This window comes from Synchiropus splendidus, chromosome 6, assembly GCF_027744825.2.
Source record: "Synchiropus splendidus isolate RoL2022-P1 chromosome 6, RoL_Sspl_1.0, whole genome shotgun sequence".
In the NCBI taxonomy this organism is placed as follows: domain Eukaryota; kingdom Metazoa; phylum Chordata; class Actinopteri; order Syngnathiformes; family Callionymidae; genus Synchiropus; species Synchiropus splendidus.
In genome coordinates this window covers 17,453,008-17,476,682 of record NC_071339.1, presented here as the reverse complement: position 1 = coordinate 17,476,682, position 23,675 = coordinate 17,453,008, and the positions used below count along the sequence as shown (strand labels likewise).

The following is a 23,675-nucleotide window of genomic DNA, read 5'->3' as shown; positions in this document are numbered from 1 at the left end:
GGCTGGATGATTACTGGAGTGTAACCCAGCTGCTGAGACAAATAGGCCCCTCCCCCAAAATATCAACAGGGTTTGCTGCGCTCAGACAACTATCATTCAGTTCACAGTGCTCATACTGAGAAGGTGAGACTATTCTAGGAGCATGGTCATTTGGAATTAGGGCCACTCCTGGAACTGCAACCTTATCGTGGTGGGGGAGTTTGTGTACCTTGAATGATCCTAGGAGCTATGTTGTCGGGGGCGTTATGCTCCTGGTAGGGTCTCCCATGGCAAACAGGTCCTAGGTGACGGGTCAGACTAAGAGCAGTTCAGAAGCCCCGATGACAAAACCAAAAACATCAAGGACCGTGACGTCGCCCGGCATGGCGCAGCCGGGGCCCCACCCTGGAGCCAGGCCTGGGGTTGGGGCTCGAATGCGAGCGCCTGGTGGCCGGGCCTCTGCCCATGGGGCCCGGCCGGGCCAAGCCCGAACGAACGACATGGGCCGTCCCTCCTGCGGACCCACCACCCACAGAGGGAGTCATAGGGGTCGGGTGCATAGAGAACTAGGTGGCAGTCGGGGCCGGGGGGCCCGACGACCTGGTTCGTGTGGACATTCTCTGGCTCTTGGGACATGGAATGTCACTTCGCTGGGGGGGAAAGAGCCTGAGCTTGTGCAGGAGGTTGAGAGGTACCGGCTAGATATAGTCGGGCTCTCCTCCACGCACAGCCTGGGCTCTGGAACCCAACTCCTTGAGAAAGGCTGGACCCTCTACTTTTCTGGAGTTGTCCGCGGGGAGAGGCGGCGGGCTGGCGTAGGCTTGCTCATAGCCCCGCAGCTCTGCAGCTTCGTGTTGGGGTTTACCCCGGTGAACGAGAGGGTCGCGTCCCTACGCCTACGGGTTGGGGACAGGTGTCTCACAGCGGTTGCGGCTTACGGGCCGAACAGCAGTGTAGACTACCCGGCTTTCTTGGAGTCACTGGGAGGGGTACTCGACAGTGCCCCAACCGGGGACTCCATTGTTCTACTGGGAGACTTCAACGCCCACGTGGGCAATGACAGCAAGACCTGGAGGGGCGTGATTGGGAAGAACGGCCTACCCGATCTGAACCCGAGCGGTGTTCTATTACTGGACTTCTGTGCCACCCACAGTTTGTCCATAACGAACACCATGTTTGAGCACAAGGGTGTCCATAAGTGCTCATGGCACCAGGACACCCTTGGCCGGAGGTCTATGATAGACTTTGTGATCGTGTCATCTGACCTTCGGCCACGTGTCTCGGACACTCGGGTGAAGAGAGGGGCAGAGCTGTCAACCGATCACCACCTGGTGGTGAGTGCGATCCGCTGGCAGGGGAGGAAGCCGGTCAGACCGGGCAGGCCCAAACGTATTGTGAGGGTCTGCTGGGAACGCCTGGCGGAACCCACTGTCAGTGGGGTCTTTAACTCCCACCTTCGGGAGAGTTTCTCCCAGATCCCGAGGGAGGTAGGTGACATGGAGTCTGAGTGGTCCATGTTCTCCTCCTCCATTGTCAGTGCGGCTGCACGCAGTTGTGGTCGCAAGGTCTCCGGTGCCTGTCGCGGCGGCAATCCCCGAACCCGGTGGTGGACACCGAAAGTAAGGGATGCCGTCAGGCTGAAGAAGGAGTCCTATCGGGTCTTGATGGCCTGTGGGACTCCTGAGGCAGCTGACGTGTACCGGCAGGCCAGGCGTGCCGCTTCCCGTGCAGTCTTGGAGGCAAAAACTCGGGTCTGGGAGGAGTTCGGAGAGGCCATGGAGGAGGACTATTGGTCGGCCTCGAAGAAGTTCTGGCAAACCGTCCGTCGACTCAGAAGGGGGAAGCAGTGCCTCACCAGTGCTGTTTACAGCGAGGGTGGGAGACTGCTGACCTCGACTGGTGATGTTGTCGGGCGGTGGAAAGAATACTTCGAGGGTCTCCTCAATCCCGTCGTCACGTCTTCCACTCAGGAAGCGGGGACTGAGGACTCGGATGGCTCTCTCATCACCCGGGCCGAAGTCACCGAGGTTGTTCGTAAGCTCCTCGGTGGTAGGGCCCCGGGAGTGGATGAGATCCGTCCGGAGTATCTGAAATCCCTGGATGTTGTAGGGCTGTCGTGGCTGACACGTCTCTGCAACATCGCGTGGCAGTCGAGGACAGTGCCTCTGGATTGGCAGACCGGGGTGGTGGTCCCCCTGTTTAAGAAAGGGGACCGGAGGGTGTGTTCCAACTATAGGGGGATCACACTCCTCAGCCTCCCTGGAAAAGTCTATTCCAGGGTACTAGAGAGGAGACTTCGGCCAATAGTCGAACCTCTGATCCAGGAGGAACAGTGTGGTTTTCGTCCCGGTCGTGGAACACTGGACCAGCTCTATACCCTCCACCGGGTGCTCGAGGGTTCATGGGAGTTCGCCCAACCAGTCCACATGTGCTTTGTGGATTTGGAGAAGGCGTTCGACCGTGTCCCTCGCGATGTCCTGTGGGGGGTGCTCCGGGAATATGGGGTGCGGGACCCTCTGCTAGGGGCTGTCCGCTCCTTGTATGACCGGAGCAGGAGCATGGTTCGCATTGCCGGCAGGAAATCAGACCTGTTCCCGGTGCATGTTGGTCTCCGCCAGGGCTGCCCTTTGTCACCGGTTCTGTTCATCACTTTTATGGACAGAATTTCTAGGCGTAGCCAGGGGGCGGAGGGGATCCGGTTCGGGAACCACAGAATTTCATCTCTGCTATTTGCGGACGATGTTGTTCTGCTGGCCTCATCGGACCGGGACCTTCAGCATGCGCTGGGTCGGTTTGCAGCCGAGTGTGAAGCGGCCGGGATGAGGATCAGCACCTCCAAGTCTGAGGCCATGGTTCTCGACCGGAACACGGTGGTTTGCTCTCTCCAGGTTGGTGGAGAGGTCTTGCCTCAAGTGGCGGAGTTTAAGTATCTCGGGGTCTTGTTCTCGAGTGAGGGAAAAAGGGAGCGTGAGATTGATAGACGGGTTGGTGCAGCGGCGGCAGTGATGCGGTCGCTGTATCGGACCGTCGTGGTGAAGAGAGAGCTGAGTCACAAGACGAAGCTCTCGATTTACCGATCGATCTACGTTCCCACCCTCACCTATGGTCACGAGCTTTGGGTAGTGACCGAAAGGATGAGATCGCGGATACAAGCGGCTGAGATGAGTTTCCTCCGCAGGGTGGCTGGGCGCACCCTTAGAGATAGGGTGAGGAGCTCGGTCATCCGGGAGGAGCTCGGGGTGGAGCCGCTGCTCCTCCACATCGAGAGGAACCAGCTGAGGTGGCTCGGGCATCTGATCCGGATGCCCCCTGGACGCCTCCCTGGGGAGGTGTTCCGGGCATGTCCTACCGGGAGGAGACCCCGGGGAAGACCCAGGACTCGCTGGAGAGATTATGTCTCCGGTCTGGCCTGGGAACGCCTCGGGATCCCCCGGGAGGAGCTGGAGGAGGTTTGTGCGGACCGGGAAGTTTGGGCTTCCTTGCTCCGAATGCTGCCTCCGCGACCCGACCCCGGATAAGCGGCAGAAGAAGGTGAAGGTGAAGGTGAAGGCCACTGCAGAATTCTCCCTTGCAAGTCTGAATTCTGATTTAGGCTGAATTCTCATGAAGAATTAGAATTCTCACTTGTAAGTCTTAATTTTCACAATAATGATTTGAGATCAGAGCCAGAATTCTCACTTCAAAGTAAAAGATTTCTGAGAGTAAAGATATTTTATCTGAAATGACATCAAAGGCAGTTGGTCATACTAGATTAAAGTCAGAATTCTTCACAAAGTCTCACTTTTGTCACTGCAAATTTCAGCCAAGCTGTGTTGACGTGTCTTGGTTTGTAACCAAAATAAGGAACGCTTCACGAATTTGCGTGTCATCCTTGCGCAGGGGCCATGCTAATCTTCTCTGTATCGTTCCAATTTTAATTGATGTAACAGCGAACTGTTACACTCAGAGCATGTGCTCCCAGGATCTTATGTAGGTCTGGTTGTCATCATCCATCTGAGTCATGGTGCGCCCTATTTTGCTGCTAGTGGTCAGATTATGTGACCTCTCCAAAGCCACCAGGGAATAGTAGTTAGTTATATGAAAAGTACAATCTAGCTTTTAACAAAAGAGTTTCAGTGACTTTAAAAACGCGGAGCAAAGGTTCATGGGGGATATATGCAAATACACATAGATCTTGGTGCACGTGATTGGTTAAAAGCCACCCCTCCCCCGTTTACTCCGGCTGCAGCCTGGAGATGGGGCGGAGCTCCACATTTGACTCAACCAAACAAAGAATGGGAACTGGCCAGGATTGGCGACTTCCTACAGTGAAATATAACAGCAGTGTATCAGGAAAACAAATGAGTGATAGAATTATTTGTGATTAGAGAATCATTTTAGTGTTGAAGTTGCTGCATTTTTTCTGGTGGGGGTCAGCTGTATGTTGTAAAATACATGTAAAACTAAAAATCCATGTTTACATTTACATTATCAAATTGCTCTGGAAACAGGCGCTGACACTGGGTGTGCCATTGCAACATTCTGCCATAAGATGGTGCCAGAAAAGCTCCATAAAAGATTTTAAAACAAGTTTTCTGGCATTCCTGGACCATCAGTATAGCAACAATAGTAAAGGAATTGAAGTCTGAATTCTGATTTAGGCTGAACTTTCATGGAGAATTTGAATTCTCACTTGTCTCAATTCTCACAATAAGGATTTAAGATCAAAGGCAGAATTCTCACTTCAAAGTAAAAGATTTCTGAGAGTAAAGTTGATTTATCAGAAATGACATCAAAGGCAGTCGGACATACTAGATTAAAGTCAGAATTCTTCACAAATTCTCACTTTTGTCACTGCAAATTTCAGCCAAGCTGTGTTGACGTGTCTTGGTTTGTAACTAAAATAAGGAACGCTTCACGAATTTGCGTGTCATCCTTGCGCAGGGGCCATGCTAATCTTCTCTGTATCGTTCCAATTTTAATTGATGTAACAGCGAACTGTTACACTCAGAGCATGTGCTCCCAGGATCTTATGTAGGTCTGGTTGTCATCATCCATCTGAGTCATGGTGCGCCCTATTTTGCTGCTAGTGGTCAGATTATGTGACCTCTCCAAAGCCACCAGGGAATAGTAGTTAGTTATATGAAAAGTACAATCTAGCTTTTAACAAAAGAGTTTCAGTGACTTTAAAAACGCGGAGCAAAGGTTCATGGGGGATATATGCAAATACACATAGATCTTGGTGCACGTGATTGGTTAAAAGCCACCCCTCCCCCGTTTACTCCGGCTGCAGCCTGGAGATGGGGCGGAGCTCCACATTTGACTCAACCAAACAAAGAATGGGAACTGGCCAGGATTGGCGACTTCCTACAGTGAAATATAACAGCAGTGTATCAGGAAAACAAATGAGTGATAGAATTATTTGTGATTAGAGAATCATTTTAGTGTTGAAGTTGCTGCATTTTTTCTGGTGGGGGTCAGCTGTATGTTGTAAAATACATGTAAAACTAAAAATCCATGTTTACATTTACATTATCAAATTGCTCTGGAAACAGGCGCTGACACTGGGTGTGCCATTGCAACATTCTGCCATAAGATGGTGCCAGAAAAGCTCCATAAAAGATTTTAAAACAAGTTTTCTGGCATTCCTGGACCATCAGTATAGCAACAATAGTAAAGGAATTGAAGTCTGAATTCTGATTTAGGCTGAACTTTCATGGAGAATTTGAATTCTCACTTGTCTCAATTCTCACAATAAGGATTTAAGATCAAAGGCAGAATTCTCACTTCAAAGTAAAAGATTTCTGAGAGTAAAGTTGATTTATCAGAAATGACATCAAAGGCAGTCGGACATACTAGATTAAAGTCAGAATTCTTCACAAATTCTCACTTTTGTCACTGCAAATTTCAGCCAAGCTGTGTTGACGTGTCCTGGTTTGTAACCAAAATAAGGAACGCTTCACGAATTTGCGTGTCATCCTTGCGCAGGGGCCATGCTAATCTTCTCTGTATCGTTCCAATTTTAGTTGATGTAACAGCGAACTGTTACATTTACCAGATGCTCTTTGAAGGCTTAATATAGGTGTGGTTGGAGTCATCCCCTTGAGTCATGGTGCAGCACTCACTGCTGATTTGAGGTCCAGTGGCCATGTTCTGCCACTTCTCCAAGCAGGAAACCATTTCCTAATTGGTTTTGACACATTGAGCACCTACATGGATGTCATTTCGTTGAACAGCTTAGTAGAAATATGAAGTTAAGTGAAATTACAGAGGCTGGATGATTGTTGGAGTGAAACCCAGCTGCTGAGACAAATAGGCCCCTCCCTCGAAATTATCAACAGGGTTTGCTGTGCTCAGACAACTATCATTCAGTTCACAGTGCTCATACTGAGAAGGTGAGACTATTCTAGGAGCATGGTCATTTGGAATTAGGGCCACTGCAGAATTCTCCCTTGCAAGTCTGAATTCTGATTTAGGCTGAATTTTCATGAAGAATTAGAATTCTCACTTGTAAGTCTCAATTCTCACAATAATGATTTAAGATCAAAGGCAGAATTCTCACTTCAAAGTAAAAGATTTCTGAGAGTAAAGTTGATTTATCAGAAATGACATCTAAGGCAGTCGGACATACTAGATTAAAGTCAGAATTCTTCACAAAGTCTCACTTTTGTCACTGCAAATTTCAGCCAAGCTGTGTTGAGGTGTCCTGGTTTGTAACCAAAATAAGGAACGCTTCACGAATTTGCGTGTCATCCTTGCGCAGGGGCCATGCTAATCTTCTCTGTATCGTTCCAATTTTAGTTGACGTAACAGCGAACTGTTACATTTTGCAGATGCTCTCTGAAGGCTTAATATAGGTGTGGTTGGAGTCATCCCCTTGAGTCATGGTGCAGCACTCGCTGCTAATTTGAGGTCCAGTGGCCATGTTCTGCCGCCTCTCCAAGCAGGAAACCATTTGTCAATTGGTTTTGACACATTGAGCACCTACATGGATGTCATTTCGTTGAACAGCTTAGTAGAAATATGAAGTTAAGTGAAATTACAGAGGCTGGATGATTGTTGGAGTGAAACCCAGCTGCTGAGACAAATAGGCCCCTCCCCCAAAATATCAACAGGGTTTGCTGCGCTCAGACAACTATCATTCAGTTCACAGTGCTCATACTGAGAAGGTGAGACTATTCTAGGAGTATGGTCATTTGGAATTAGGGCCACTGCAGAATTCTCCCTTGCAAGTTTGAATTCTGATTTAGGCTGAACTTTCATGAAGAATTAGAATTCTCACTTGTCCCAATTCTCACAATAATGATTTGAGATCAGAGCTAGAATTCTTACTTCAAAGTAAAAGATTTCTGAGAGTAAAGATATTTTATCAGAAATGACATCAAAGGCAGTTGGTCATACTAGATTAAAGTCAGAATTCTTCACAAAGTCTCACTTTTGTCACTGCAAATTTCAGCCAAGCTGTGTTGACGTGTCCTGGTTTGTAACTAAAATAAGGAACGCTTCACGAATTTGCGTGTCATCCTTGCGCAGGGGCCATGCTAATCTTCTCTGTATCGTTCCAATTTTAATTGATGTAACAGCGAACTGTTACACTCGGAGCATGTGCTCCCAGGATCTTATGTAGGTCTGGTTGTCATCACCCATCTGAGTCATGGTGCGCCCTATTTTGCTGCTAGTGGTCAGATTATGTGACCTCTCCAAAGCCACCAGGGAATAGTAGTTAGTTATATGAAAAGTACAATCTAGCTTTTAACAAAAGAGTTTCAGTGACTTTAAAAACGCGGAGCAAAGGTTCATGGGGGATATATGCAAATACACATAGAGCTTGGTGCACGTGATTGGTTCAAAGCCACCCCTCCCCCGTTTACTCCGGCTGCAGCCTGGAGATGGGGCGGAGCTCCACATTTGACTCAACCAAACAAAGAATGGGAACCGGCCAGGATTGGCTGCTTCCTACAGTGAAATATAACAGCAGTGTATCAGGAAAACAAATGAGTGATAGAATTATTTGTGATTAGAGAATCATTTTAGTGTTGAAGTTGCTGCATTTTTTCTGGTGGGGGTCAGCTGTATGTTGTAAAATACATGTAAAACTAAAATTCCATGTTTACATTTACATTATCAAAGTGCTCTGGAAACAGGCGCTGACACTGGGTGTGCCATTGCAACATTCTGCCATAAGATGGTGCCAGAAAAGCTCCATAAAAGATTTTAGAACAAGTTTTCTGGCATTCCTGGACCATCAGAATAGCAACCAAAGTAAAGGAATTTAAAAACATATTTGAATAAAACATTCATTTCCGTGATCCTTTTTTAAAATAATTGGTGCTGACACGTTGTCGTTGTTGTTCACGTCTAATATTTCAAATAGTCACTCAAATTCAACTTTTGCACTGTAGACCATGTCGTCACTTCTCCTGTTGTTCACATGGCCCAAGTATGACAGACAACTTGTTTACAAGTCTTTTTTTTTTGAGTGGTGTTTTGTCGAATCTTGACCAATTTTACAAGAATTCACAAAAATTTGTCTAATGCACTTAAGCCAATTTTGCTGTTTGTCTTGACGTTCACATGGTCCAAGGACGCCAGACAAGTTACTTTATGCTGTTTTTTTTAGTTTAGAAAAACACGTCATTGTTGGGCATTTTGAGACAGTGCTGTCGTTGGGGTGACTGAGTTTTCTAAAAGGAGGAGTCAGGAGTTATTAACCTATGATCTGGGAGCCCTCCTTTCCCTGAACAAATGGACCTGGGGCCCATGAAGTAATAGAACTGAGTCATTACTCTTGATCTAATGTGTAAACAATAACCATATTTAGTGTACTTACTTACACATAAATACACCAAAACTTTGTGAAATGTTGTGACACCATATGATCAATGTAAATATTACTGATGGGCAAAACAGTTCATTTTAGTGACTCAGTTCATTATCTCTTGTTCAGGAAAAAGATCTAATCTTTTTTAGTTCTACAGATCTTTGTTTCGCCACCTAGTGGTGACATGCAAGACTGCGATTGAATTGGTTTTGCAGTTGGATGTAAGCGTCATTTTAATGGACTTTACCAACATATTACATATAGAACAAAGTATCAAACATGGGATGCTGTTAAACAATTTTGACCAAATTTTGCAATTTCTGTTTTTACCATAGCATGGTATAAATGTCCAACCTCAGAGGCTCTGATGCCTGAGTTAGTTAGATGTATGCATAACTACAATATTAATCATGAGGCATTGTCTAAACCATCTTGAAAAGTTGGCCTGGTGTCTGACACCACATGAACAAGAAAAATGTCAGCAAACTATCGCCACTGAGGGAAGAATGCAGGCACTCTAGTCCGGCTAATGTTAGAAGATAAATAATATAACAGAGGAAGATTATAAAAAGTTTATTTTTTTTTAAACAACATAAGATTAATGTAAAACAAATGACTCTCTCTAGCACATGGAACAGGTTCTGCAGCATCCTCCTTGGCACCCCACAGGAACAGGCTCTGAGAGACAAGAATGTTAGTGGTCTCACACACACACTGTACCAGCAACATGGCTTCAGCGTAGAAAAACTGTCTGCAATGGGATTATACACCCTGTATTGCCCACATGTATTTTTGTGTGAGGACTGGTGAGATGAAAGGGTTGGAAGGGGGAAGAGAGCATCCAGGTGCTGAAAGGTTAGTAGTTCAAAATTTTGAATGAGTTCACTAGTGAGGTAATTTTAATGAGAGGAAAACAAAGCTCTCTAACCGATACCATACGTGTAGAGAGTCTGGTCAACTCCCTGACGATTTGGCAGAATGGAATCCATCCGACAAGCTTGCTGATGCAATTCTCCTGGATGCTAGAGCAAGCTTTTGTCAACCAGCAGAGGAGACGGCAAAGACGGTTATAACAGCTGCAGCAGCGATGGCTGCCACAGAAAGTGATGCAGAGATAGAGTTGGCATCAGGTGCTGCAGTCAGCACAAGTGCAATGTTTTGGAAGGACTTTGATGAGAGAATGAGAATGCAGGAGGCCTGGAACAACATCAACTACATCAGACCTCATAATGGAGATGAGGGGTCATCTACCTCGCACGTTGGACCCACTGTCATGGTGGAAGAGATGTTCCCCAGTTTATAAACAGCTTCCTGAGGTGATGAAGGCCAGGTTGTGCATCGTGGCTACATCTGTACCATCAGTGAGAATCTTTTCCAAGACTGGGCAGATCATCTCTGACTGAAAGAACAGGCTGATATATATATATATATATATATATATATATATATATATATATATATATACACACACACACTTAGTGTTCCATGTGTCACAGTCTTCAGCCACCACAATTGTTGGAGAACCACAGCTCAACACCCGGAGTTGCTCGACACGTCTCCCTGCAGAAAGTGCATCATCCACAGGTGGCTCACACCGACTGAGCATGCTGTAAACTGGAGAAGCACTGGGCCACTTACAGGCAGACCACTTCAGTGACATCGCTCACTAAATGAGCTGAAACTCAGCCACCGAGCAAGTTGCCTGAATCTAGCTGCTTTAATGATGTTTACAATAAAGACGTAGGATTGAGTGCAGTGAATTGGGTGCGACACAAATACATCTGAGCGAAGAATTACTCGCTCCCTGTTTCGTTCAATACTGTTTCCTGTTCAAAGAACTAGTTGTGAGCAGTTTGCAGTTCTTGGAATGGGAGATAAAACTGAACGGAACTCTACACCGGAAAAGGTAGGAGAAGCAAACAATACAATGCCTGTTACCTGGAATATCCTCTTGATCATGATTCATGGGCTCATACTTGGGGAACTATTAATCCAACAACAAAGTGGAGGGATCCAGCACTTCTGTTGGAGCTACAGTAGACGATTAAGTGCTGTTTATGAGTCATGGCAAGACCACCGGTAGTGCCTTACAAAATAAACTAAAAAATGACGGTAACATGAACGGTCTCTGCGCATGCGTAAAAGTTAACTAATCATTCTGTGAGTTGACTCATAGTTCTCAGTTCATTTTGAAGACTCGTTCTAATGAACGAAGTGTTAAAAGAACTACCCATCATTAACCACTGGACAAAAGGGGCAAACCGTAACGTTGGAGATGACAAGCAAGCATGTAGCAAACACCTTCAGCATCTGTGAGACGCTCAGTCTGCACTTCAGAGAATGGTTTAACATAAAACAATGAGGCAGCCTTCACAAGTAATTTTCCATTCATGCAAACAGTAACGCTACTTTTTCCATCACAATTCCCCCCTTTATGACAAATTAAAATAAAAAATATTCAGAGGAACAAATTCTATGGTCAAATGATGCTTGAAATGGAGAGGACAGTGAACCAAAGCTTGGAAACGAATGCAGGCTCAAGTTAACATCAAAATCTCATTCTTCAACAGTGTCCTTGGCCTGTAAGAGACAAACCCCAATAAGCATAATTAATTAACCATGTCCTGTCCATCATGAGTCCCACAAAGAAGGTGGCAGACAGGCAGTGAACCTGGTTCACCTGCAAGTAGGGCGGGCATGGTGTCGCTGAGCCATTAACCTGTTACCCACACAACACTGTAATAGAGGTGTTCATGGCATAAGTGGAAGTAGGTGTCCAAAAGGAGGAATTCTGGTCTTATCTTCCCAGACCAGGTGTTGTAAAACATTTGCTGTCGAGAAAACATGAAGTAAGGGGAAGATGGATATGATGCTAGAGTAAGATTGGATCTGTGATTTCAGCATTCACCTCCCTCGGAGCTCGCATTCCCTGAGGAGTATGCACCTGATCAGTCCTCAAGGTGCCTGGACAGGACACCTCTGAGGATGGAATGGGCAATGGAGCTCGCTGATGTATCCACGACATGTGCTCTGGCAAAGGTGGAGGCAGAAGATCATGAGGCTGTGGAACAGATTTCTTCCATGGTCACTCCTCGCGGCAGGGCTGTGGAGGAAGCTACACTACGGGTAGAGTGTGCCTGAATGCCCGCCAGGGTGGGCTGTCCCGCTGCCTGGAAGGCCAGGCAGATGACTGACTTTGCAAGGAAGACAGATGCTGGGTAGAGAGTGCTGCCCCCTGCTGGCAGCCACCATAGCAGATTAGGAGACTCTCTGAACGTATAGAATCTCTTACCCTTTAAGTGGTAATCCAGCGCTCTCACTGGACACACAGTGTGCGGGTGAGCCTGTGACGCTTTCTCATGTGGAGGTGGCATGAAGGCTCTCCTAGTGATGCATCTGGCTATGTATAAGGAAGAGCTAACTTTGGGTAGGAAGGCTGAATTGTGATGGAGGGTGACTGACATCATCATAACAGATTGGACACATAGGTCGCTGACCCTCTTAACCGTAGTTACTGACATTAGCAGTGATGTTTTAAATGACAGAGCGTGCAAGGAGGCCTGGCTCAGTGGCTCGAAAGGTTCCCCAGTCAGGGCATACAACTGAGTGGATCTGACGGTGCCCCGGCGGTTGATGTAGGCCACAGGTGTGGTGCCAGCGGGTCTTACGAGAACATGGGTTAGACGTAGTGAGGGCGTGAAGTGGAGCACAGTTCTGTAGATTGCCGTAAGCGCTAATAGAATGATGTGAAGGGGAGTGGCCTCCTCCCTGAAGCTCTGCAGCCCACCCCAGCTGGTGAGTGAGGCGTCCGTGAAGACTTGCACCCAAGACGTGTCGCACCCCAGCAGGGTGGGCACACAAATGCCTTCTGGTCTCGAGTCAGATGAATCGGCAGGCCGCCAAACCACTTCTGAATAGCGTGCATGTAGCCCAGCCGATCAAGTCCGGGTGGACAAAATGCATACGTCCTACTTTGCAGAGGAAAAAAACTAACAGTACCTTCTTGCTGACTGCCATCATCATAGCTGAGAGGAATCAGAGGATGTGTCACAGGTACACTTCCCCCTGCTGGGTGGTGCGTACATTGCTTTGGCCCAGTGGTCGAGCAGAGCCTGGAGGTCATACCATGATAAACATGATGAACATAAACCAGATAAACATTTTGTCGTGTTTGCTGAAGGAGCCAGTCTAAATGCAGGATGGTTGTCAATAAACAGGAGACTCAAACAATAACGTTGGCAGTTAACAAGAAATTTAATACAAATAACACAAATACTGCATGAACAAACCTGGAAACTCAAAGCGTCGACAGCGGAAGTGGAGCGAGGAAGACGAACATAGAGGGAGGGGATAAACTTGAAACAGAAAAGCAGGCGAATGAATCCAAAGCCTGAGAACAGAGACAACACAAGGCTATGAATAAACAGCAAACGCTCGGTAGCGGTTAAACACACGCACACCCGAGGAAATACATACCACACAGCATAACAAAAAAGGCAAGTAAACACTCACACACAAGTCACTGAGACACAATCGGCTAGAAGAGTAAGTTGACAGGCAAGCGAACAAAGAATAGTATGCAGAGAACAGAGTCAACGGAATGTCGAAAGTGAACTTTACCATTAACCACAAAATGATCATATGGCAGCGCAGAGTGGACTCCTGGGTAGAAATCTCGGTCGGTGTGATCAGTGGAGTGTGATCCAGCTGTGCTGCCATTAAGCTGGAGGGAATGAGAAGGCAAACAGGAAACAAGGAACCGGGAACAGAGAAAGTAACGAAATGAAAGCAGACAAACGCAAAACCTAACAGCACCCACCCCTACAAGGAGGGCCTCTTGGCACGGTCGAGGATGAGGGAACGGGAAACCCATGACCGCTCCTCAGGATCGTATCCCTCCCAATCTATAAGGTATTGTAAACCTCAACCTTGTCGTCTACTGTCAATTATTTTGTTGACTGTATATGGAGGATGACTGTCAATGAGGATTGGGGGAGGACGTTCTTCAGAGGCTGGACTGAGAGGAGAAGTAGTGACAGGCTTGAGTAGGGATATGTGGAATGGATTCCTAGAGAGTCAGCAGAGTTGTTGATGCCTCTGTCCACCTTGAATGGACCAATGAAGGTAGGGTAGAGTTTTCTGGACTCACCAGGAAGCTGAAGATCATGTGTAGAAAGCCAGACCATATCACCTGGCTGCTATAAAGGGGCAGAAATCCTGCTCCGATTGGTGAATGTCTTGATCTCCTCTGCGCTACAGGAGAGTGCGGTCGGGTTCGAGACCAGATGTCCGTTGTAAGTGGTGGTTCACAGAAGGGACAGCTATTTCTGCTTCCTGTGAGGGGAACAAGGGAGGCTGATAACCATAAGCAACCATACACAGGGACATACCAGTGGAGGAGGAGATGAGGGTGTTGTGAGCGTGTTCCACCCACGGGAGATGAGACGACCAGGAGGAAGGATCCTTAGTGGAAACACATCTGAGGGCGGACTCCAGGTTCGGGTTGGCCCTCTCCGTTTGCCCGTTTGATTGTGGGTGATAATCTGATGTCATACTGGGGGTGGCTCCCAGGGCTTTCAGGAAGGCTTGCCAGACTTGTGAGATGAACTTGGGTCCTCTGTCTGAGACCACGTCAATAGGGATGCTATGGAGGCGAAACATGTGGAGGACCAGGAGGTCAGCAGTCTACAGGGCGAAGGGAAGCTAAGGGTAATGAAATGCGCCATTTTCGAAAACCTGTCCACAACAGTCATAACGATTGTCATACTTGCCGATGAAGGTAGGCCGGTGACAAAGTTGACATGTGGGACCAAGGCCGGCTGCGCAACGGCTGCGGGAGACCTTCACGAGGACGATGAGATGTTTTTGATCTGTTGTAGGTTGCAGAAACCCTTGACATCCTTCGTCAAAAATACAAAAATTCACTCGCGGAAGTCGCGTTCGGTGTGAACTTACCTCAAGACTGCGATAATCGATGCAGGAGTGTGAGGAATTAACCTTTTTATTAACAACAAAGGCACCCTAGGGAGAGGAGGAGGGGCAACTCAGACTGGCAGCTAATGAGTCACTTATATACTTTTCCATGGCTTCTCTCCCGGGCCGAGAAATATTATAAAGCCTGCACGTGGGGAAGGGAGCCCCGGGAACCAAGTCAATAGCACAGTCTTAAGGGCGGTGAGGAGGAAGAGAGAGGACCTGATCCTTGTTGAACACCTCCCCCAAATCGTGGTAACTGGTAGGAACCTGTGAGAGGTCAGGGGGAGCAGGGTGCGGGGCTACGAGAGCAACTGAAGGCATATCTTAGGCAGTGGGCATTGCAAAGGGTGCTCCAACACGAAATTTTGGAGTGTGTCCAATCAATCCAGGGGTTATGGGTGGAGAACCAGGAGCAGAGGAGAAAAAGATGCCAGGAGAACCAGAAAAGAAATCACTTCAGTGTGACTCCCAGAGAGTGTGAGAGTCAGGAGGGAGGTGCGGTGGGTGACTTGAGGGAGTGGACTGCCATCAATTTCAGATAGCGCGCGTGGAGAATCCAACCTGATGAGAGGAAGGGACAAAGACTTAGCGAAAGTGGCGTCAATGAAATTATCATCAGCACCGGAGTCAGTAAAGACCTCGACAGGAGCGTTGGTCTCCCCTTCATGTAATAAAGCGGAAAAAAATAATTTTACCCACTCTAGTGGAAGACGAGGGCCTCTGGGACGAGCCGGACAGGAGCGAATGATGTGACCAGGTTAGCCACAGTTCGGACACAGTCCTCGCGATGTACAGAGCTGGCGTTGCTCCGGAGTCAGTCTTGTCCTCCCCACCTGCATGGGCTCCAAAGTGTCAGTGGAAGTAGGAGCTTCTAACTGGGAACTAACTGCTGGTGAGGAGACTGGTGACACCACATGACGAGTGGACCGTCTTTCCAGGGTTTAAGACAACACTTATACTATTATCTTTTCTTATAGCCAGCATTAATGCAGGTTAATTCCATCCAGCTTCAGCAGCTAGAGTACGGAAACCAATAGAAAACTCAAGACACTGACTCCTTAGGAGAGTCTTGAGTGATACTAAGATATGAAGCGCTTGGAAGCGCTCAGGCCGTCAGGCGTCAAACACACATCTCAGCACAGAACATCAGGAAACTGTGCAAAATAGATGAGTCTGATTCCCTAGGAGAGACCGCCCACTGACTGGCCTTGTCGCCAAGGAGGTTTATACAATAGGCGATCTTGGCTCGGTCCGCCTGGGAATCAAAAACGAGTGAACATTGAAGACAGAAATCAAGCCAGCTTTACCTGTATAAACCTCCGGCGCGGGGATGATCGGTTCACAGACACTGGGAACAGGATGGACTGAGGCAGTTGCAGAAGCCGTACCTGGAGCAGACACAGCAGAGTCAGCTCCAGCAGATGGAGTCGAAAATCGCTCGAAGGTGGCCGAAATGATCTGCAACTGCTACAGGACACTTTGAGTCGAGGGGCGAGAGAACAAGGGAAAGTATGTGGAGAACAGAGATACAAAACAGAGAGTTCCAACTTTACCATTGAAGACAAAATTGTTACGAGTCAAGACGTGGAGCGGGACCCAAAGGCAGTGGTGAAAATCACAGGTGGCAGGACTGAGTCTAAAACAATATTTTAATCATTAACAAGAAAATCACAACAGAAAGCATCACCGAACCGGGAGAAACAAACAAACTCAAATCTGGAAACAGATTGACAAAAGCACAATGAACAGAGATAGTGACAAAAGAATCCAGGAAACAGGAAGAAACAAAACACTAACTCAGGCACCAGGGTTTAAGACAAAGTAATCAAAATGAGCTAGCTAGCGCACAGAATGGGAGAACAAACGAGGAGAGCCAATTTTCATTGGCTCCAGCCGTGTGCCACAGGAACAGGAAGAAACAAAAACAGGACTCACGCGACAAAATAAAAGCAGAATCATGACAGTACCTCCCCCCCTTAAAGAACACCTCCAGGTGTCATACCCGGTCTGCTGGGACTCAGACAGTGGAAGTCACTGAGGAGCCTCTGGTCCAAGAGGGAGCTGGAGATCCAGGACCTTTCCTCGGTGCCGGTGTCTTCGGGTTCTGAGGCTTGCACTGGAATCTTGGGGGAAGAGGCTTGGATGGCAAGCTGGGGTTCTGGAGCTTGGACGGGAAACTCGGGGGAAGAGGCTTGGATGGTGAGCTCGGGTTCTGGGGCTTGGACGGGAAGCTCAGGTTGTGAGGCTTGGACGGGAACAGAAATAGTTTGCTCCGACGTTTGAGGAACAACAGAGAAAGCTAGAACGAAATGTCACGGGTCAAGACGTGGAGTGGGACCCAAGTGCAGTGGTGAGGAAGTCACAGGAGGCTAGACCGAGTCAAAATCAATATTTTAATCATTAACAAGAAAATCACAACAGAAAGCATCACCGAACCGGGAGAAACAAACAAACTCAAATCTGGAAACAGATTGACAAAAGCACAATGAACACAGACAAAAGAAACCAGGAAACATGCGGAAACAGGAAGAAACAAAACACTAACTCAGACACCAGGGTTTAAGACAAAGTAATCAAAATGACGGGAGAACAAACGAAGGACAACTCAAATCGCAGGAACTAGAGGAGTCGATCTGGCCCACATTGCTGGAGTCCAGGTGCTCTTGTACTCAGGTGATCTGGCGTTCATTGGCTCCAGCCGTGTGCCACAGGAACAGGAAGAAACCAAAACAGGACTCACGTGACAAAATAAAAGCAGAATCATGACAAAAATTATCATCTGGCATCTGTATCATCTCTGTACCTAAACAGGAGTGGTTGCACAGGTTCAATTAGGTGCTACAGCAGTTCAAGATGGGGTATCGATTAGAATACCGGAGAAGGTCGAAGAGAGGAGGAGGATGGTCCTGATTCAGAGGTATTTATTTGCAGCACTCAGTACAGCATCAATATTAATCTGTAATAAAGGAAATCACAACTCACGTCAGGTTACTAACACTATTGAACAAAGATGCAGGCATCTCTAAGTCCACACACAACACAAGCAACACAGATCCATAAACGGCCCAACGGCGACACCTAGCGACCGACATGGAACTACACCAACTCGGACTCTGTGACGAACGTTCCGGACACACATAAACTACGACCAAACATGTGCATCCGTACAACACCCTGCTTAACATGAGTGAAGCTCAACTTACTTCCGCTCAGTCACTCGAACGCTTGAGTGCTGCTGAACCAGGACCCGACGCAACCACGACCGAACACTAACTCCACACATAGGGAAAAGGAACGATGGGAAAGGAACGTGACGTAAATGCAAATAAGCAAAAGGCTCTTAAAGTGACAGACTCATGGCGGGAGCCTCTTGTACAGCCGCCCCCAAATGTGTAAGGCACATTTGCAACAATAAATCTTAACTGTTTCTGACCATTGACCCTGAACACGGTGGAGGTTCTTCCTCCTCCAGATGGAATAACAGGTAGCACCACGAGCCGGGCGACTGGTCGAGTGTAGACATGTCCCTTGATGTTCACATCAGCTGACCGGATACACCCTCAGAACTGCGATGAACTTTCACCATACGTCCTACAGACCATTGGGCGCGTGGCAATTGAGGCTCCACCACCATGACGACTGCTTCGTTCAGGAGTTGAGGAGGGGAGGAATTACATGTCTGGCGGACCTGCAGACTGGGTAGATATTCCCTGATGAACCTGGACCAAAACTGATCCGCAAGAACCTGGGAGTACCTCCATCGTTTACGGCTCAGAATCTCCGTTTCTGGGTAGACTACTTGGCGGAGGGATCCGTCAGGCCGCCCCATGAGTAGGCTGTTTGGAGTGATGGGGTCGAGATCTGCAATATCCGCGGACACATAGCCTAATGGCTTTGAGTTGAGGATGGCTTCGACTTCCAACAGAACGGTAAGTAGGACCTCTTCTTGGACCGGTTGGGAGCCTAGGCAGGCATAGAGGGCAGCTTTGACCGACCGAATTTCCCTTTCCCACACTCCTCCGAAGTGTGGGGCCGCTGGAGGATTGAAAGAGAACTTGATCTGTTGCTGTGCTAGTTGGTTTTGCAAGCTTTGGACCATGCTGCAATAGGCCTCCTGGAGTTCTCTTTCTCCAGCTTTAAAGTTGGTCCCTCTGTCTGACCACACCTCTGCAGGGGTCCCTCTTCTTGCAATGAATCTCCGCAAGGCCATCAGGTAAGCATCAGCATCCAGGCTATTGAGGAGATCCAGGTGCACAGCTCTGGTGGTCATACATTTAAATATGAGCCCCCAGCGTTTCTCATGTCGTCTTCCAACTTTCACCACCATAGGCCCGAAACAATCCACGCCTGTGGAGTAGAATACTGGTTTGTGCAGTCTGAGGCGGGCAACAGGGAGATCTGCCATCCTAGGAACAGAAGGCTGCGCTCGCCAGCGTTGACAGTCAGGACACGTACGCTGGTATCTTCAAATCAGTTCCCGCCCTCGAAGGATCCAGTATGATCTTCGCAGCTCTGCAAGGACCCGTTCTGAGCCAGGGTGGTGTAGGTCATTATCGCACTTCTGGATAAGCAGGTGTTTTGTTGGGTGAGAGGCATCCAGGACTACAAGGTGCAATGATGGGTGGTCTTGACTGGCCAAACGTCTGAACCGACCACCGACCCTGATAAGGTTTGATGACATGTCCATGTCTGGGGAGACTGTGAGCAAGCGACTCCCCGCTGAGACGGGCTTGCCTGCTGATAGGAGCTTGTAGTCTTCAGGAAAGGACTGTTGCTGGGCTAGTCTAAGGATCTGATTCTCCGCTTGGTGGTAATGCTCTGCGATCAGGGAAGGACTACATGTCTCTGACTGGTACATGTCTTGTACAGTGGCATCTATGAGCTCCTGCCATGTGTTGTGCACCTTGTCACCTGTAACAGGTGGTGAAGTAGCTGTTAGTCCACAGTGAGTGACCTTTCGGAGCTCGGTTTCCTCTTCAGCTGATGCCAGGGAGGGTTGCTCAGGCCAATGGTCAGGGCTTTGGAGGAGGAAGGTAGGTCCACAAACCCATCTATTTGGCTCTGCCAGAGATGCTAGGGTCTTCCCCCTAGTCAGGTCATCGGCTGGGTTATTCTCGGACTCAACATAGTGCCAAGTGCACTTCTCAGTTAACTCCTGTATCTCTGCTACTCTCACTCCTACAAAGACCTTGTATCGGCAGGACTGAGATTGTAAGCAGGTCAAAACAGTTGTGGAGTCTGACCACAATACAATGCGGTCCAGATTCAGGGTGAGTTCTTTCTCAATGAGGTAGGCTAATTTGGCACCCGGCAGTGCTGCACAGAGTTCTAGGTGTGGAATGGATTGGATATGCTTGGGGGCCACTCTTGATCGAGCCATGATGAATGATAAGCAGGTCCCTACAGAGGTGCTTTGTGTCCTGAGGTAGGCAACTGCTCCGTAGACCTGCTCAGAGGCATCTGCAAAAATGTGGACCTCGTGAGTAGCACCCTCTAGCTGGACGTCCTTGGGCATATATGGTTGTGGGAAGGATAGGTGAGGTAGGGACTGCAGTTCGTGCTCCCAGTTTGACCAGGCCTGTAGGAGCTCAGGGGGTAAATTGGGATCTTCCCAGCTGCGCTGGTTGTCCCACAGCTGCAGCTTGGCCCGAGTAGAGAAGGGCAGTAGGAGGCCTAAAAGGTCATATTGAGAGGCACAAACTCGATAGATGTTCCTTAAGGTAGGTATCTCATAGGTCACTGGCCGGTGTTTATAACTCAGGGTGTCCGTACTCCAGTTCCAACTGAGGCCAAGCGTTGACTCGTGGGGGTTTGACTTGTCCTGCGCAAGCCACAGGCCGAGGCTCTCTGACCTGGCTTCATGAGGTAGGTGACTCAGGACATCTGAATTGTTGCAGGCCCATTGTCGCAGATCAAAACCAGCGGGGGCCAGAAGTTGTCTGAGCTGATCAAAAGTTTTGCTTCATCAGGAGTGCGCACACTCGGTAGGCAGTTGTCCACATAGAAACTTTTCAACTGAAAGTCTCAGCTTATCACCTGGCTGGCTGTTGGCTGCAACGTGACTCTGCAGGGTGTAAGTGGCACAGCATGGGCTACATGTGGTGCCAAATGGAAGGACTTGCCACTCATATACCTTGGGAGCTTCATCCCCTTTTAGGTCACGCCACAGGAACCGCAACAGTGGTCGATCTTCAGGTAGGAGTCGAACCCGGTGGAACATTCCTTTGATGTCTCCACTAACCGCCAGAGGATATTCACGGAACCTTAGCAGGATTCCGAGCAGGGAAGCGCCAAGAGTAGGTCCAGGAAGAAGGTACTGGTTAAGGGTCTGTCCCAAGTATTGGTGTGAACAGTTAAACACAAGGTGATTTTTCCCATTATGGCTGACAAGGTGATGAGGAATATACCAACATTCTTTTGGTGGAATGGTTTCAGGAGCCACTTCTTGCACAGTGCCAGAGTCGATGAGCCTTTGCATCTCCACCTTATAGGCTTTAGCTTGAATAGGGTTCTTACAGAGACGTCTCTCGGTGCTACGCAACAGCGGCATGACTGAATCAGTTGGAGCGCTAAGCTGTGGCATGTTGGGATGGCGCAACAATGGGGTGGCATACCTCGAAATTCCATCCACCTTGGTCCGGACAGTCTTGGTCTCAAGCACCGCAACAGCCAGCTTATCTTGCTTTGAACGAGTAGCCTCTTTCTCGTTTCGGTAGGGGATTGTATCTATCTCCCAAAGCCTTTTGATGTGCTTGAACAATTCATCGACAGGTGAAGATATGAAGAGACACTGGGTTTCATCGGTGAGCCGCCCTGTGCTTCTCACAGGACCCTGGAGGGTCCACCCGAGTCTTGTGTGGATAGCTGCTGGACCCCCAGGCAGTCCAAGCCGGACAGGCTCCACTGGGGTGATAAGATGAGGCTGATCTGAGCCAATGAGAAGGGAGGGCTGGGCTCCCTTCAAAGCTGGAATGGGAAGCTCTCACTCTTAGCATAGCTTCGATCTCGGCTTCCTCTCCCCCCGAGCTGATTATCGAATCCTTGACACCATGACTCATAACGGAGCCACTCGGCTAGCTCATACAATGTATGTCCAGCTCTTGGTTGCTTGCCCTGGTGTCTACGAAAGTCAGCCCGCTGTTCTGGAGGTAGTTTGCTCAGCAATCGAGCCACATGTGAGCCACAGTTCAGTTCAATTTCACTTTCAGGTCCCAGGGTCTGCAACAGGCCTACCAATGACTGGATTTGAAGTGAAAACCTTTGGAATGCTGCGACATCTCCACGCCTAACTTCAGGGGCCTCTAATACGCGAGCTATTTTTCGTAGAGCCAGGTGATGAGGTTGGCCAAACTTGTCATGTAGGGCCATCATTGTGTGAGTGTAGGGGGTTGGCGAGTTTAAATAAGCATCCGCTATGAGCTTGGCTTCATCAAACTTTAAATGATCAACCAGTACTTGGTACTTAAAGAGTTCAGTAGCATCGACTGGCAGGAGGTTTTCCAAAGCTATGCGAAGCCTCGCAAACTCACTTGGGTCAGGGTGCAGGAACTTTGGGATGGCACATGACGACCCGGGTTGGGTGACGTTGCATAGACTACTGGAGGCTGATAGGCTGATGTAGACGTGGGGTGTGTGCGGCCTGGGTAGGAGGGAATAAGCCGTTGCTGTGAGAAACTTGGTTGTCTTCGGGGAAAGGGTCCCGAAGCCTGGGAGTGATCTGGTTGGCCTGGTTTCAGCAGCGATGGAGGGGGAGGAGGGTAGGCAGCGGCGTTGTCAGCGTAGTAGATTGAACCAGCATGTTGTCGATGATCAATCTGAAGGTTGTGAATACTGTCATAGAGGTCTGTCTCAGCTGAGGGCCAGGGTGGAGGATCAGGCCAGTTCTCTTCCTCGTCTTCATCCATAGCACTATAGGTTTGACAACTACCGACGACAGGTCTTGGCTCCCGACATATGCGTGATGGAGCTCGGCTAACAGCTTGACCTGCATGAAGTGCCTGCATACTCCACTTCAAAGTCTAGAAGTCTGACAGGAGGACGTGTTCGTTGCCGAGGTCTGACGACAGGGTGGATCTCTCCATCTGAGTCCATCTTGGACGCTGTATCCGGCTCGAAGGACCAAATAAACAGGAGTGGTTGCACGGGTTCAATTAGGTGCTACAGCAGTTCAAGATGGGGTATCGATTAGAAGACCGGAGGAGGTCGAAGAGAGGAGGAGGATGGTCCTGATTCAGAGGTATTTATTTGCAGCACTCAGTACAGCATCAATATTAATCTGTAATAAAGGAAATCACAACTCACGTCAGGTTACTAACACTATTGAACAAAGATGCAGGCATCTCTAAGTCCACACACAACACAAGCAACACAGATCCATAAACGGCCCAACGGCGACACCTAGCGACCAACAAGGAACTACACGCAACTCGGACTCTGTGTTGAACGTTCCGGACACACATAAACTACGACCAAACATGTGCATCCGTACAACACCCTGCTTAACATGAGTGAAGCTCAACTTACTTCCGCTCAGTCACTCGAACGCTTGAGTGCTGCTGAACCAGGACCCGACGCAACCACGACCGAACACTAACTCCACACATAGGGAAAAGGAACGATGGGAAAGGAACGGGACGTAAATGCAAATAAGCCAAAGGCTCTTAAAGTGACAGACTCATGGTGGGAGCCTTTTATACAGTATCCTTCCAGTTTCAGTTGACGAAACAGCAAACTGTTACACTTGGAATTGGGAGGGCAAATGGAGCAAAATAAGAGCTGTGATTGCCATCACACCCGTGAGTCATGACAGTGGCCATGTCCTGCGACCTCTCCAAGCAGGAAACCATTTCAAAAATGGTCAGAAGTCTGAGATTAAAGACAGTATTCTCACTTTAAAGTCGCTTTAAAGGCATCATTCTGA

General features: G+C 48.4%; 1 protein-coding gene and 5 non-coding genes across 6 annotated transcripts; all 6 read right to left on the bottom strand.

Moving 5' to 3' along the window:
- Positions 1-3,813: 3,813 nt before the first annotated feature.
- Positions 3,814-3,919, bottom strand: LOC128761334 (U6 spliceosomal RNA). The gene has a single exon (XR_008414993.1). It is a non-coding gene; the product is annotated as a U6 spliceosomal RNA (small nuclear RNA).
- Positions 3,920-4,857: 938 nt separating this feature from the next.
- On the bottom strand, positions 4,858-4,963 carry LOC128761332 (U6 spliceosomal RNA). The gene has a single exon (XR_008414991.1). It is a non-coding gene; the product is annotated as a U6 spliceosomal RNA (small nuclear RNA).
- A 938-nt stretch (positions 4,964-5,901) lies between these two features.
- On the bottom strand, positions 5,902-6,007 carry LOC128761336 (U6 spliceosomal RNA). Its single transcript, XR_008414995.1, has one exon. It is a non-coding gene; the product is annotated as a U6 spliceosomal RNA (small nuclear RNA).
- A 669-nt stretch (positions 6,008-6,676) lies between these two features.
- Positions 6,677-6,782, bottom strand: LOC128761341 (U6 spliceosomal RNA). The gene has a single exon (XR_008414999.1). It is a non-coding gene; the product is annotated as a U6 spliceosomal RNA (small nuclear RNA).
- A 664-nt stretch (positions 6,783-7,446) lies between these two features.
- On the bottom strand, positions 7,447-7,552 carry LOC128761331 (U6 spliceosomal RNA). The gene has a single exon (XR_008414990.1). It is a non-coding gene; the product is annotated as a U6 spliceosomal RNA (small nuclear RNA).
- An 11,079-nt stretch (positions 7,553-18,631) lies between these two features.
- LOC128760897 (uncharacterized) lies at positions 18,632-23,549 on the bottom strand. The gene is made up of 2 exons (XM_053868624.1): positions 23,279-23,549; positions 18,632-23,030 (listed from the first exon to the last, which is right to left on the bottom strand). Exon 2 carries the CDS (start codon positions 20,268-20,270, stop codon positions 19,221-19,223), a length of 1,050 nt encoding a protein of 349 aa, XP_053724599.1. The 5' UTR covers positions 20,271-23,030; positions 23,279-23,549; the 3' UTR covers positions 18,632-19,220.
- Positions 23,550-23,675: the final 126 nt, after the last annotated feature.

Bases quoted from the DNA above. Each gene is read 5' to 3' on its own strand.
- LOC128760897 (XM_053868624.1), bottom strand. From the start codon at position 20,270: ATGCCCAAGGACGTCCAGCTAGAGGGTGCTACTCACGAGGTCCACATT.